The sequence below is a fragment of the Saimiri boliviensis genome, chromosome X (assembly GCF_048565385.1).
Source record: "Saimiri boliviensis isolate mSaiBol1 chromosome X, mSaiBol1.pri, whole genome shotgun sequence".
NCBI classification, from domain to species: domain Eukaryota; kingdom Metazoa; phylum Chordata; class Mammalia; order Primates; family Cebidae; genus Saimiri; species Saimiri boliviensis.
Window position 1 is genome coordinate 43,749,061 of NC_133470.1, and position 14,612 is coordinate 43,763,672.

Sequence of the window (14,612 nt, forward strand, 5' to 3'; positions counted from 1 at the left end):
CAGCCAGATGGGAGATCAGGGCTCAGCAGGCAGGGGTTGCATAATTGCACCAAGCCCCCTGCACCCAGCGGCCACAAAGGACAAGGTGGGACAAAGGCTTCTCTTGTCACTGCCTGGAACTATTTGCCATTCAGGTGTTCAACAAACATTTGTTGTGTGCTGTGTACCACTTTCTAGGCACGTGAGACAGCGGTGGATAAAACAGATCCCTGTTCTGGGGTTTATGTTCTGCTAGGCTGAGACCCAGAATAAATACACCATTAACACAGTAAGCAAAATGAACCTTGGAAGTTGATCAGTGTTCTTTAAAAGGTGAGGAATAGAGCCCGCTCTGGGGATCTGGAATGATGGCAGTGCAGGTAGGAATTTTTAAATGGGAAAGGCTTCATGGAGATGACTTTGAAGCAAGCATCAGGAAGAAGTGAATGAGGCACTTGGATGTGGGGTTGGAGCATTCCAGGCAAAGGGAACCGCAGATGCAAAGCCCCTGAGGCTGGATTATGCCTGTTTCTGAGAAGCGGCTAGAAAGAGAGCTAGTATGGCCGCAGTGAGTCAGGGGAAGAAGAGGAAGAGATGAGGTCAGAGAAGTGATGGACTTGTTCTAGGCCAAGGTGAAGAGTTTTGTCTTCCTGTGTTTGTCAAATATTTCCACTCCCAACATGGACCGGTAAATCTTCACTAATACAAACCTTACTGAAAGTCCTAACTGTTGTGACCAAGGCTGCCATAAAAGGAAGCCCGGAAGAGCCAGGGACGCTGCCTTTGAACAGGGGTGTAGTGTAAGGATGTGCCAGAAGGCCTGCTGGAGGTTGCAGCCGTTGGAGCTGAACTTGGGGATAGTGTGGTTTTCCAGGCAGAAGGAAGTGAGGGATTAGGTCGGCCTGGTAGTGCTTGGCACACAACAGGCGCCCAATAAATAAAATGGAAATAAAACCGCGGAGTGTTCCACTTGTGTGGAGTGACATCAAAACAAAACAAAAGAAAAAACCCGCAGAGTGAGGTGAGGCACGGAGGGCGCTGTGGCGGACAAGAGAGGTGGCAGAAAGATCCAACGCAGGGCGCCTATGCAAATACTAGCGTGAGGCAGAAAAGAAGCTCCGCCTCGCGCGAAGTTCCAAGCATGCGCAGTAGTGGCTCCCGCATCTCTAAGGATCCGCCTCTTTCCTCCCTCGTCAGCCTCGGTTCCACCCCGGGAGGCCCGCTATAGGAAATGGAAGGCGGGCTAAAGGCAGGACCAGACCCAATTGAGAGCAATTATGACCAATCATGTCGCGGAATATTCGGCCTATAGTGAAGGAGAAGCTCAGAACAAAAAGGAGACCCCACCTCCTCCGACGGTGAAAACCTATGAAACCCGGGCGGAGGCGTGCGGAGTTGGGTAGAGAAGCAAAATCACGCCTCTTCAGTCAGCCACGCCCTTTATTCTTGCTCGGCCTCGCCACAGGGAGCAACTCCGATTGGCTGGACGACAACCTCAAAGGGCAGGGCTGCACACGTTAACTATGGGAATGAGGTAGCGGTGGAGGGGGCAGTTGGGCGGGGATAGGCTGTCCTAGCTAAGGTGGTAAAGGCCAATAACTGTTCAGGCCGCCTCTCCTCGAAAAGTCATCTTCTCGCGAACCTTTAAAATTCCTTCCTCCCCAAGCACCTCAAGGGACTAGAACTGAACGCTTCGTTTGTCTTTCCTTTCTGCAAAAGTCCCGTTTGGCACCATGGGGATGTACCAAAAGAGACCGAGTAGGGGGAGCGAGTGGTGACTGACGCGCCAGGTTACTGGCCGCTGCTCTCCTTGGCGCTAGCAAACTTCTGCCAAGATCGAAACTGAGTACTAAACAGCCTCCACACTTCTCCCTGGTGCCGTCCCCGGCCCGGCGCCGCATCCCCCTGTGGGCTCGCAATGGCCGCGTCCCCTCCCGCTGCGGACGGTTCCTTTGGTACAGGCAGTCCGAGGTGAGTCCCCTCCTCTCCACTTCACCCTGCCCAGCGCCTGCGTGCGCATGCGCGGAGCGCGGCGCGCGCGGCGGTTGGGCCGTTGGCTGTTCGGCCCTGGGATCCGCCGCGACTCCGCGATCAGCCGGCTCTGAGCCGCGAGCCGCCGTGAGCACTCGGATTCGAGCCGGCGCCAACGAGCCCGGGGGCATAGCCCGCAGCGGCCAAGTTCATGGCCGGCTGAGCGGGACGCCGCCTCCGCCTCAGCCGCCGCCGCCGCCGCCGCCTCCTCCTCCTCAGCCGGCGGCGGCCCGGGCCCAGCAACCATGGCCGAAGACTACTGGGACGGGCGCCTGCGGCGAACAGGAGGAGAAGGAGGTCGCGCGGCCTCATCCCGGGCCGCCGCCCCAGGCGCCGCCGCGCCGGCCCCGCGGCTCTGAGGTTGCTCGCGCGCCCCCGCCGGTGAGCGCGTCCCCGAGGCGTGGGGGCTGCCCCTCCTCCTTCGGAACCCACCCCGGGCGGTGCCCGGGGGTCTGGGCTGGCAGGTGCCCCCACCCCCGGCGAATTTCCCAGAATGCACCGGGGCGGGGGGTCATTTGGGGCCTCCCTGACCTTGGCCCCGCCCTGGGCCCGTCCTGGGAACTGGGGATGGGAAGTGCTGTGGGTGCTAATGGGGAGCAGGGGGAATCAAAGGACCAAAGGGTGTGGAAATGGGTGGCAGTGGGGTGAAAGACTGGGGGGTTGCTAACGGGGGTCGGGGCATGTGGCATTAAGCCTCACGACTGTGTAAGGTTCAAGGCCCGGTGTGCGGTGTGTGCTTGTGGAAGGAGGGCGGGGTGCGGAGCGGGTGAGGGACCCGAAGGTGTATAACGGCGGGTAGGATGTCGAGGAAGTTCCAAGACATGCTCATAGGGATTATGTCCGCAGAGAGGCCCGGTGTGTGTTTATGGGAGACAGGGTGGCACAGGTACCAGAACGTGTGCTAATGGGATCAGGGCCCTGAGACCTGGCACGTGGCGATGAGGGCCGGGATGGTGTTAATACTGCGTGTCTGTCCCTGGGGCCTGCGGTGTGTGAGAGTGCAGTGTGTGCTTGTGGAGGGCAGGTAGTTGAAGGACTCGAGTGTGGCGTGTGCGCCAGTGGGGGTCATGGTTGTAGAGGGTGTATGCCTGTGGCCACAAAGGTCTGGGTAGTTTGGGGCCCAGTATATGCTGATGAGGGCTGAGTGGAGGAGGGATCTGAGGGTATCTAATGGCGGAAGGACAGTGAAAGACCTGAGCCTGGCCTAAGGGAGATGAGAATTGTGTGTCTGTGGGCCTGGAAAGGGGTGGTGGGGAGGGAAGTGTCTTAGCACTGTCAGAGGCTCCGTGCACAAAGGGTCAAGGTGATGTGATCTGTGTGTCCACGAACACAGGGAATGTGAGTCTCGAAGGCACACTAGGAAGGAGCAGAATAATATAAGAAGTTCTGGTGGTTGCTAATGTGGGTTTAGAGCCATAGAGGCACTTCAATGTGTGCCATTGGGAGAATCAGTTTGAGGTCTGGAATATGCTAATAAGCGTCAGAACCTAGCGGAAGATTGTGCCTCTGTGTGTCTGCAGGGGACCTTGTGTCTGCAGGGGACCAGAGTGTTTTGAGGTTCCAGGGAGTGTTACTTGGGGGTAGGGCTGTGGAGGGAATCTAGTGTGTAATAAGGGGGATCAGGGCTTTCATGAAGGGATCCAAGTATGGACCAACAGGGATTATATCTGGAGGGGTCGGAGCAGAGAGATATAGAGGATGGGAATGTGTGATGATCTCGCTGTGCTAAAGTGGATTACAGCTAGGGAGGGCTGAACTGTGTGCTAATGGGAGTCAGGGCTGAATGGAGACCTATGTGCACTAATGAGGGTCAGGCCATGGTAGAACAGTGTGTTTGTGTGTCCCTGGGGAATAGGGCTGAGTAGGGGTTCAGGGTGCGCTCATGTGGAGGCAGGACTGTGTGAGGCCCAGCGTGTGCTAATAGGAATCAGGGCTGAGTGAAGGCTCAGTTTGTGCTGACTGAGGGGACAGGACAGTGGAAGGACTGGAATGTGTGTTAGCAATGGTCATAGCTGTGAAGGGGCCTGAGTGTGGGTAATACTGGTTAGAGAGCTATCTGTAAGGTTTACTTTATGTTAATGGCATTCAGGGCTGCGTGAAGAAGGTCCACTGCGTGAAGAAGGTCCAATGTGGGTCAGCTATAGAGTACCCCAAGTGCATGTTAATAGAGGTCAGAATCATGTAGAGGGGAACAATATGTTAACGAGGCGGGTCAGTGCTACAGAGAAGCTGGCAAGCAGCTAGGCCAGGGAGGAGCCCAAGAATGTGATAGCAAGAGTTACTAAGAGGAGGCTGAGTGTGTGCTGGCAGAGTTCAGGGCGATATGTTATGTGTTAGGGCTTTGAATGCTGATGGGTATATGAGATGATAGCAGGTAAGATGTAGTGAGGCCTCCTTGAGAGTCTAGCATGTACTAATGGGGATCAGGACATAGAGTGTGATGATCGAGTCCTTAGTGGTCAGTGTGGTGAGTATCCTTGAGCATGAGAGTAGGCTGAGGATGGGTATATGTCTGGGGATCAGAAGGGTTAGGCAGGACATGTGCCCTTTTTTGGGGGTTGAGGTTTTATGTCCAGTTTCTTGCTCCCTCTACTTTTTTGAAATCTAAAAAACTCAGACAACTGAAATGATATTTAAGTTTCTTTGCATATAAATGTTCAAGTATCTGTTCACAGGGGCTTGCCTGAGCCCCCCCCATCCCCCTTTCTGGGAGTGTTTGTTATGTGAAATAAGATTTTGTACCCCGTCTTCCTAAAATTTCAAAAAAACTGAACTCCAGAGCATGTACAGCCCTTGGGGTTTCCAGTTAGAGGTCGTGGTCCCATGGCTCCTGCTGGCTCCCTCCCCATCCTCCATTCAGCCCTACTTCCAGTCTCTCCCGGCCCTCCCCTACTCCCTGTCACAACATGCAAAGCAATTGGGTATCTGTGCCATATGGGGACACAGGTTGTCTTTGGGAGTTGGCCATGCTTTACCTTCCTCACCTTAGGTCCAGTATTCAGCATCCCAGGTCAGGATGTTTTGTCATTATCCTGGGTTCTCCATGGTTGGACCTCATCCTCTATCTGAGGTCTTTCTGCTAGGCTGGCCCCTACCCCTCCTGGGAATAGTGAGTTCAGCCAGAGGGGAGTTGGAGTGGGAACTGCTGGGGGAAGCACCTGATTTCAAGGTAGCAGATGACCCATTTCTCTCCTCAGATCCAGCCCGTCTCATCCTCGACCTCCTATCTAGCTCTACTTCCCTTGGGCCCAGGGCCATCTTAGGCCCTGCTGTGAGTCCAGATGGTTCCTGGACCAGGTCTTTCCCCCTCCTTGCTGGCCCAGAGCCCAGGAGGAAGCAGAAGAAGGCTGGCCTAAGCCTTTTGGTGGCCCCATTCCCTTCAGCAATCCATCTAGGTCATCTTCCTATTGATGCCAGCATCCCTGAGCTACCCCGTTGAGGGTTGTTCAATGAGTAGCAGGGACTCAACACCTCAGCAGAGGTTGGTCCTAGGCCCTCAGCCCTCTGATTCACTATTTTCTGCCATAAGCACTTTTTGAGCATCTACTCTGTGTCAGTCACTATTCCAGGTCCTCAGGATATAGCCGTGATCTAAACACAGAAACCTACCCTGGCGGAGCTGATCTTCTAGTTGTGGCGGTGAGGAGATAGACAGTAAAGACTAAAGAAACCACCAATAAGTAGGTGGTATCATTTCTGAGGAGGTAATGAGTGCTGGGGGGGATAACTGGCAAGGTGAGGGAGCTCGGGATGGTTGAGATTTTAAATAGGGTCATTCATGGAGGCCTCCTGAAAAAGGTGACTTTTGAGCAATGGCCTGAAGGGAGAGGGGAGTGAGCCATTTCAAAATTTAGGGGAAGGGTGTTCCAGGTACCAGGAACAACCAGTGTAAAGGCCCTGAGGTGGGACTCTGATGGGTGTGGTTACAGAACAGCAACTAGGAATGTTGGGGGAAGGTGGGGTGTCAGAGGTAATAGGGACAAATGAGGTAAAGACCCGCGGGCCACATTGAGGACTGGGGCATGTATTTGGGGTGATGAGAAATGTAGTACATTCTTGAGTAGAGGAGAAATGTGACCTGGCTTGTAAAAGTCTGGATTAGACCCTAGGGATCCTAACCTACTCAAACCTTTCTGGCAGCCCTGAGAACAGCTGGTGTACACTGAGACATTCTGCCCTCCCCCGCAACAATCCCACTCAGTGGTTGGGTCTGGGCAGGACACCCTGACAATCCCCCCTACCTGGGTAGATCAATGGGATGATGCGGTGGTTGTCATGACGATGATTGCTAGAGGAGTCAGGAGGGGAGGGTCCCTGTGGGCACAGGGAATAGTCTGCCTTGACCTTCAGGGGTGGTGCCAGGGGAACCATGCCGCTCTACGGGCGTACTCGAGGCCATGTCATCCATCCCTCAGTTCTGGGCCAACGCCCTGTTCGACCCATGGCTGGCCCCATCACTGCATCTGTACCCGAGAAGAGCTGCTATGGAGCTTTCTCCTGCAGTGGGGCTATTCCCCTAGAGGCCAACAATCCATCATGTGGGCCCTTGCCCTCAGTCAGCCACCTAAATCCAAGAACTCAGGTGGGCTACTTAGGAGCAGGGTCCCGGGGGGGGCTGGCAGTGTGGGTGGGCAAGTATTGACAAGGATCCCCGACCATGCTGGGTTTCCAGAAATTCCTAGTGGCCCTAGGGGGTCCATAGTGGTTGAGTGAGCACTGACAAGTTCATGTCAGTGCTCCCTGCTAGGTTGTGGGCGTAAGGGGACCCATGGCAATCAAGCAAATGCTAATATGAGACCCATTTTCATCCTTGTCCCTTGCTTAGATCGCCATGGATCGGATGAAGAAGATCAAACGGCAGCTGTCAATGACACTCCGAGGTAGCCGAAGCATAGACAAGACCAATGGTGCCACTGAGCAGATAGGCCTGGATGAGAGTGGCGGTGGTGGTGGCAGTGACCCTGGAGAGGCCCCAACACGTGCTGCTCCTGGGGAACTTCGCTCTGCACGGGGCCCACTCAGCTCTGCACCAGGTGGGTCCACTAGCTACTCCCTCTCCCATATGATCCCAGGCTGCTTCCCAGGTGCTGCCTCTTGACCACATTCCTCATTTTCCTCTCTATTTTCTGTCCCTTCTCTGCCCCCCCCCTCTATTTTCTGTCCCTTCTCTACCCCTCCCCGCCGTGCTCTCTTCTTCCCCTTCCCTCCCATCTTCTCTCAACACCCTCTGTCTATCTGTCCATCTGCACTCCTTTCCTTGCCTTTCTGGCCAGGCCCCGTGGTGGGGGGCAGAGGGTGCCTTGCCTGCCACAGTTGCCCCAATGCTCCCTCTGCCCTTCTGCCCTCTATGGTAGCCTCCTCAGGCCTCTGGTACCTGCCTGCCCTGGGCCTGCCTTCCCAGGGCCCTTGGCTTACCCCCACCACCACCTAGCTACTGGCTCTGAGCTCAATTTGCCCTTAGAAGAGAGGGTTCCACTAGGTGACTTTTGCACTCCCCCCACCAGTTCAACCTGTCCTAGATGTACTTGGGCCCCATCACCCTCTCCATGAGGGACTCCAGGTTTGCTCTGGGGGCCATGTGTACACATGTGATGATGGAATATGTTTCATGGGGAAGGGGGTGTCCTGTGGTTCCTGACCCCACCTGGCCTGCCCTACCCCTCTCCCTGCCACCAGAGATTGTGCACGAGGACTTGAAGATGGGGTCTGATGGGGAGAGTGACCAGGCTTCAGCCACATCCTCAGATGAGGTGCAGTCTCCAGTGAGAGTGCGCATGCGCAACCATCCCCCACGCAAGATCTCCACTGAGGTGTGTAATGCCCTGTCCGGTTGGTGAAGGAGCTGGAAAAGGGGGTTGGACCCGGGGAGGTGGAGCTCATGATCCCGTTTCTCACCTTACGTGCTAGGACATCAACAAGCGCCTGTCGCTACCAGCTGACATCCGGCTACCTGAGGGCTACCTTGAGAAGCTGACCCTCAATAGCCCCATCTTTGACAAGCCACTCAGCCGCCGCCTCCGTCGTGTCAGCCTGGTAAGTGTCTTCTATTCCCGTCCTCTCCGTTTTCTCCTCCTCTCCCAGACCCTTCTCCTGAGCCTGCTTCAACCTGCTTCCTTTGTCCTACAGTCTGAGATTGGCTTTGGGAAACTGGAGACTTACATTAAGCTGGACAAGCTGGGCGAGGTGAGAGGCAGCCTGGAGGCCCCTGATGGGGATAGAGATCAGTGGGAACTCCTAGAATTTCATAGCACCTCTCCTGTCACACTTCCTTATATTCCAGGGTACCTATGCCACCGTCTACAAAGGCAAAAGCAAGCTCACAGACAACCTTGTGGCGCTCAAGGAGATCAGACTGGAACATGAAGAGGGGGCACCGTGCACCGCCATCCGGGAAGGTACACACCCCCATCCCACCTGCCCCAGGCTTCCCTGACCCACCTCATGGTGCACACGCTACATAATGAGAACAAAGACTAGTTCTAGGACCCCCCAAAACACTCTGGCTTTCATGGGAATGCCTGTCACCCGCGTATCCAGGTAATAATCAGGATAACCAGGAATCTGTTCCCATTTGGATAAAAGGTGGATGAATTGCAAACGAGGTTGCTAGCTTTGGTTCTGAGAACACCCCTGAAAGTAGCCACTAATTTATTTACAGCAACAATTTCTAGTCAGAATATCACATGGAATGAATTTGAATTCAATTTCACATGATGCTCCAGGTCTATGTACTGAGGGTTGGAGCCAGGCCCCTTCCAGACACCAAAAGCAGGTTGTGAAAATCTAGTGCCAAATGAGCCTGGAGCTGCAATCCCAGGTTCTTGCTCCATAATCTCCTCTGAGTCTTATTTTCTACATCTGGAAAATGGAGACACAACTTCTTTCTGGCGTGAGGTGGGTTAGAGCTGGTGGCTTCAAGGCATTACCCTGAACTGTCTGGAGAAAGAAAACCTGGGCTTGTCCCTTTCTAGTCCTTGTCCTCACCTCTGTCCTGAGGATAGGACCCTGACTCTTCCCTTGTCCTACTCCCATGCTTCCTGCAGTGTCCCTGCTCAAGGACCTCAAACATGCCAACATTGTTACGCTACATGACATTATCCACACGGAGAAGTCCCTCACCCTTGTCTTTGAGTACCTGGTAAGGTTGAGTGGTAGTGGATCCCAGGGGGAGGTGGGGAGAAAGCCCGGAGCCATAGGAAGTAATCCTCATTTCTGTACCACCTCTTCTTTCATCAGGACAAGGACCTGAAGCAGTACCTGGATGATTGTGGGAACATCATCAACATGCACAACGTGAAAGTGGGTGTGGGGCAGGAAGCAGGGGCACAAGGGGGCCCCCACTCACCCACTCCAACCCACAAATCTCCCAGAAACGGACTTTTCCCTTTGGCTTTTTTTGCTGGGAGCCCCTGGAGGGCACTGGGACCCTGTCCTCTTTTGTGTGACAAGGCTCTGGGCCCAGTGTCTGTGTTTGGGAGGGGAGCAGTGCCTGCTGGGGGTCGGGCTAGTGGATAGTCTTTGACCTCTGCCTGCCATTCCTGGGTCCCCAGCTGTTCCTGTTCCAGCTGCTCCGTGGCCTGGCCTACTGCCACCGGCAGAAGGTGCTACACCGAGACCTCAAGCCCCAGAACCTGCTCATCAATGAGAGAGGAGAGCTCAAACTGGCTGACTTTGGTACCACTGGCCTCCCGCTTCTTCTCATCGGCCCCCCAGCCTCCTACTTTCCCATGACCACTTAATCTCATTTCCCTTCAGCCTCGCCAGATTTTGCCTAGAACACCATCGGTCCCAACTGCACTCTCCCCCAGACTTGGCCCATGACCTTCTCATTCCAGCTGTCCTTTCTGTGCTTCCCAGGTCTGGCCCGGGCCAAGTCAATCCCAACAAAGACGTACTCCAATGAGGTGGTGACACTGTGGTACCGTCCCCCTGACATCCTGCTTGGGTCCACGGACTACTCCACTCAGATTGACATGTGGTAAGGCCAGGTGGAAGTGTGGTGGGGACCATGTGGTAAGGGGGGTGGCTTGGTCACAACAGCCACCCAGCCAGCTGTCTCTCTCTTCACTGTGCCCTCCCTGCTCAGGGGTGTGGGCTGCATCTTCTATGAGATGGCCACAGGCCGGCCCCTCTTCCCAGGCTCCACGGTGGAGGAACAACTGCATTTCATCTTCCGCATCTTAGGTGAGGAGGCATGGGCCCAAGGCACTGTGGAGACACACAGGGAAGACCTGTGAGATGTTTGAGGTAACTCCTCTTCCTTACTAGGAACCCCAACTGAGGAGACGTGGCCAGGCATCCTGTCCAATGAGGAGTTCAAGACCTACAACTACCCCAAGTACCGAGCCGAGGCCCTTTTGAGCCACGCACCCCGGTGAGGCTGGTGGGTGGGTGCATGTTAAGGGCCAGGGTGTCCAAACTCATTTTAAAGCAGGTTTCCTTGTCCTTGTGGCAGACTTGATAGTGACGGGGCTGACCTCCTTACCAAGCTGCTGCAGGTGAGACCACCTTGGGCCAGCGTTGGGGGTAAGGGATTCAAGGTATGGGGAAACAGGGACCCCCCCCCCACAACCAGGGGCAGGGTCTGAGATGGGCAGGAGACCTACTCATTGAAGATATCAATACTATCCCCTACCTCCCCCCAACTCAGTTTGAGGGTCGAAATCGGATCTCCGCAGAAGATGCCATGAAACATCCATTCTTCCTCAGTCTGGGGGAGCGGATCCACAAACTTCCTGACAGTGAGTGGAGCTGGGGAACGGACTGGCCAGTGTGGGGACTGGGAAACAGGACTGCTGGAGCCAGCTGGCGGGTTGCATAGGATCTGGCTGTGCCACCTCTAAGTGGGGGGACATCTTGTTCACATGTGTGATGGGTTGTGTTTGTCATGAAAACATTTTTTAGTTTTCAGTTCCTTTTACCTTTCATGAAAAATTTCAAACATACATAAAAATATATGTAATAGCACTTTACCTTTTTTAAGTAGACATTTCCTTACATGTGCTAAAAAATGCACAAATCATAAGTATGAATTTTCATAAATGAAACGCATTCTTGTAACCAGCACAAAAGTCAAGAAACAGAATGTTAGAAGCTACTTGCCCCCAGCTCCCTTGCATCTCCTTCAGTTATTCCCAGCCCCCTCCCAAAGGGTGACCACTGTTTTGACCTCTAACGGCAAGAATAAGTTTTTTCTGTCTTTGTACTTTATAGAAATAGAATCACATGTGATGTTCTCTTTTTATATCTGGCTTTTAAGAACTTTTTAATATGGATATTTTCAAATATATGTATTTATATATTAGTCAAAAGAATGTAATAAGTCCCTAAGTACTCCCATGAGTCAATAAGTGGTCAATCTGGTTTTATCTATATTCTCTCTGATGATTTTGAATCACATCTAATCCCAGACATCATAGCATTTATCCCTCATTTCAGCATATAACTATAAAATATATATATATATATATATATATATATATATATATTTTTTTTTTTTTTTTTTTTTTTTTGAGACGGAGTTTCGCTCTTGTTGCCCAGGCTGGAGTGTGCAATGGCGCGATCTCGGCTCACCGCAACCTCCGCCTCCTGGGTTCAGGCAATTCTCCTGCCTCAGCCTCCTGAGTAGCTGGGATTACAGGCATGCGCCACCATGCCCAGCTAATTTTTAGTAGAGACGGGGTTTCATCACGTTGACCAGGATGGTCTCGATCTCTTGACCTCGTGATCCACCCGCCTCGGCTTTCCAAAGTGCTGGGATTACAGGTTTGAGCCACCGCGCCCGGCCAAAATATTTTTTTTAAACAGTATTATCAAACCTACAAAAAAATTTGCCTACTTTCCTTATCTCCTTACTGGATTAATATATAAAGCAAATCCCAAGCACCACCCATCACCTAGACTTTACAGGTGGTCATTGCAATACCATAATCCATTTGACAAAATTAATGTTGATTTCTTTGTGTCGTGTAATAGTCCATATTTCATCATCCCTAGTTGTAGCTGGTTTGTGTATGGAATTGTTTGACAGATGAAGGTCAAGCCTCTCAAAGAAGGGGCAGCTTTTTCTAATTCCTCCAGTGGAGTTATGTGGGGCTGGTCCTAGATGACCTCATGGGTCATCCCCTACTTCTATGTCTCCCTCATCTGTAGCTACTTCCATATTTGCACTAAAGGAGATTCAGCTACAAAAGGAGGCCAGCCTTCGGTCTTCATCAATGCCTGACTCAGGTGGGTGTAGCCCCTTGTCTTGCTCCCTGTCCCACCCACCTACCCGGTTGCCCACCAACAGCCATCTGCTCTGCTTTCCCCCGCAGGCAGGCCAGCTTTCCGCGTGGTGGACACCGAGTTCTAAGCCACAGACCGAGGCCCCAGCAGGCAGCGGCTGGAGGGATGCCACACCCCTCACAGGGCAGCCCCCAACTACATCTTCCCTGCTTACTCTCTGCCTACCTGCCTGAGCCATGTTCGCCTGCCCACTTGTCCCCTGCTGCCTGCCCAAACACCCGACCATTGGCCTGTCAACCCACCTATTGGCCTGTCTGCTGGGTGCTAACAAAGCTCTCATCACTCCTTCACTTGGTCTGTCTGTCTCTGTCTTGGTAGTTGCCGGCGGACAGCATGGCTGTGCCAGCCTCCCACACTGAGGCCAGGCCTACCCCTCATCATACCATCCCCCAGGACCACTACCCCACGGCCAGCCAGGGGTCCAGAGCTAGTTCAGGCGGGGGATCTCAACTCAGACAAGATGGTGACAATGCCTTGAGTCTGAGGCGTCCCTGCCTGCTTTCCTGCCTGCCCCACTTGCCTCATATTATGTGGGCCTTTTTTTTGTTTATTTCATTTTTTTAATTATTATTTTAAATGAGGTTTTCATTTTTTTAAATGCAATATCTCTGTATACAGACTGGCTGGGCCCCACCCCCTGCGTGTGGCCCTCCCATAGTATTTTGTGCAATGAAGCCCTGCTCCCAGCCTTTCAGAGACAGGGACATAGCCCCTATTTGGAACCCTGATCATCACCAAACCCTGGGATCAGCTATGGGAAAGCATGCCACGGCCACTCACCTTCCTACCCCTGCCTGCCATCCCCAGCTGCAGGGAGATCTAGGGACTACCAGAGACTCTGGGAAATGGACAAGGTTGGGGGGGCCCCACTCTTTCCCTCCTGCAGTCCCATAGCTGGGGCCTCCTCCCTTCTCAGGGTCTCCGCAGCCCAGCCCTCCTGCTCCCATCCCACGCGGTGCTGTTGGGTAGGGGCCCTGCCAGGAACTGACCAGCTTGGCAAGGAGCCATAGTGTGCATATGTATGTGCACAAGAAGGGTTGGTGGGGGTGTGAGGGGTTATGCCCAAGTGTTGCCCCCTATCCCCTGGGGGAGGGTGAGGCAGGGCAGGGACAGTCTCCAGGGTCAGTCCCTGGATGGGTGGTTACCTCCCCTTCCTCCACCCTAAGCCCTGGGGCCCTGAAATGGGGTGGGAGGCAGGGGTGGGAGCCCTCCTAGTGGGGTTTGGGGGGTTGGGTTCCTGAATGCACCATAATCGCTGTATGAAATATTAAAAAGTCTAAAGTGAAAAGCTTGCTTGTAAATCCCTGTAGGGGTGGAGGGTGGTTGAGCTAGGGTGACTACTGGAACCTTGGAGAATTCATGCCTGATCACCGTTGTCTAGAACACTGGGAGTGGGCCAGGGACACGTCACAATTATGAAAAAGGCATCTAGGGCACTGCACATGTAACAGTGAAACATGGAGTTGAAGCAGGTAGGGCAGGCTGAATAGTGCTGATGGGCTGAAAAGCAGAAAGGGGAGTTGGATTTGCCTAGGAATATGAGGAAGCTGATAAGAGGGTTGGAGGGAGGGGAGTGGAGAGAGAATGTTTGACAGACAATGAAAGGCCTAATAGAACCATGGATGGGAAGACGAGGCAAAGGCCCAGTATGACCACCACAGCATCTGTCTAAGAAACCATGAAGAGGAGGGAATGTAAGAGGACGGTAGAGGGTACATTTTGGATCACTGAGTAGGTAGAGAAATCCTTTAATACATGGATCAAATTAAGCAGTGGGGCCATAGATGGAGCTGGAAATTTCTATTATTAGTGTCCAGGAAGTAATGGAAACCATGAGCATGGGTGAGTTTGCAAGAGGCCAGGGATCAGTGACACAACCTGGAACTTGCCCTCAGGTAGGAGGAGAGTTAAGACTTCTATTTCCTTTGTCCTGTGAGTTCCAGCCCCAGTCCCATCATCTTGGGCAAAGCCAAGGATTGTTTTCCAAGCAGAAGTGGTGGGGTGAGCAGGACCAGGGATACACTGCAAGTAATGGTAAACCTAATTAAGTGGCTGTTTACTAAAGCCCAGTGGTGGGGACTCGGACCTCTAATCACTGTACTGTGTCTTTTTTTTTTTTTTTTTTTTTTTTTTGAGACGGAGTTTCGCTCTTGTTACCCAGGCTGGAGTGCAATGGCGCGATCTCGGCTCACCGCAACCTCCGCCTCCTGGGCTCAGGCAATTCTCCTGTCTCAGCCTCCTAAGTAGTGGGGATTACAGGCACGCGCCACCACGCCCAGCTAGTTTTTTGTATTTTTAGTAGAGACGGGGTTTCA

The 14,612-nt window shown here is 53.3% G+C and overlaps 1 protein-coding gene across 6 annotated transcripts; it reads left to right on the forward strand.

Annotated features, from left to right (window-relative positions):
* Window positions 1-1,511: 1,511 nt before the first annotated feature.
* CDK16 (cyclin dependent kinase 16) lies at window positions 1,512-13,585 on the forward strand. Of its 6 annotated transcripts, none has more exons than XM_039475334.2 (17): window positions 1,512-1,950; window positions 5,568-5,649; window positions 6,836-7,043; window positions 7,687-7,820; window positions 7,918-8,043; window positions 8,137-8,193; window positions 8,291-8,405; window positions 9,054-9,148; window positions 9,247-9,309; window positions 9,561-9,684; window positions 9,868-9,988; window positions 10,097-10,194; window positions 10,279-10,384; window positions 10,466-10,508; window positions 10,661-10,751; window positions 12,163-12,240; window positions 12,327-13,585. In XM_039475334.2, exons 1-17 carry the CDS (start codon window positions 1,898-1,900, stop codon window positions 12,362-12,364), a joined length of 1,632 nt encoding a protein of 543 aa, XP_039331268.1. In that variant the 5' UTR covers window positions 1,512-1,897; the 3' UTR covers window positions 12,365-13,585. The 6 variants fall into 6 exon arrangements, with proteins under 6 accessions (XP_039331268.1, XP_003939548.1, XP_039331270.1 ...); XM_039475335.2 differs by lacking the exon at window positions 1,512-1,950 and adding an exon at window positions 2,175-2,391; XM_003939499.4 differs by lacking the exon at window positions 5,568-5,649 and having other exon boundaries at window positions 1,525-1,950.
* The last annotated feature ends 1,027 nt before the right edge of the window (window positions 13,586-14,612 follow it).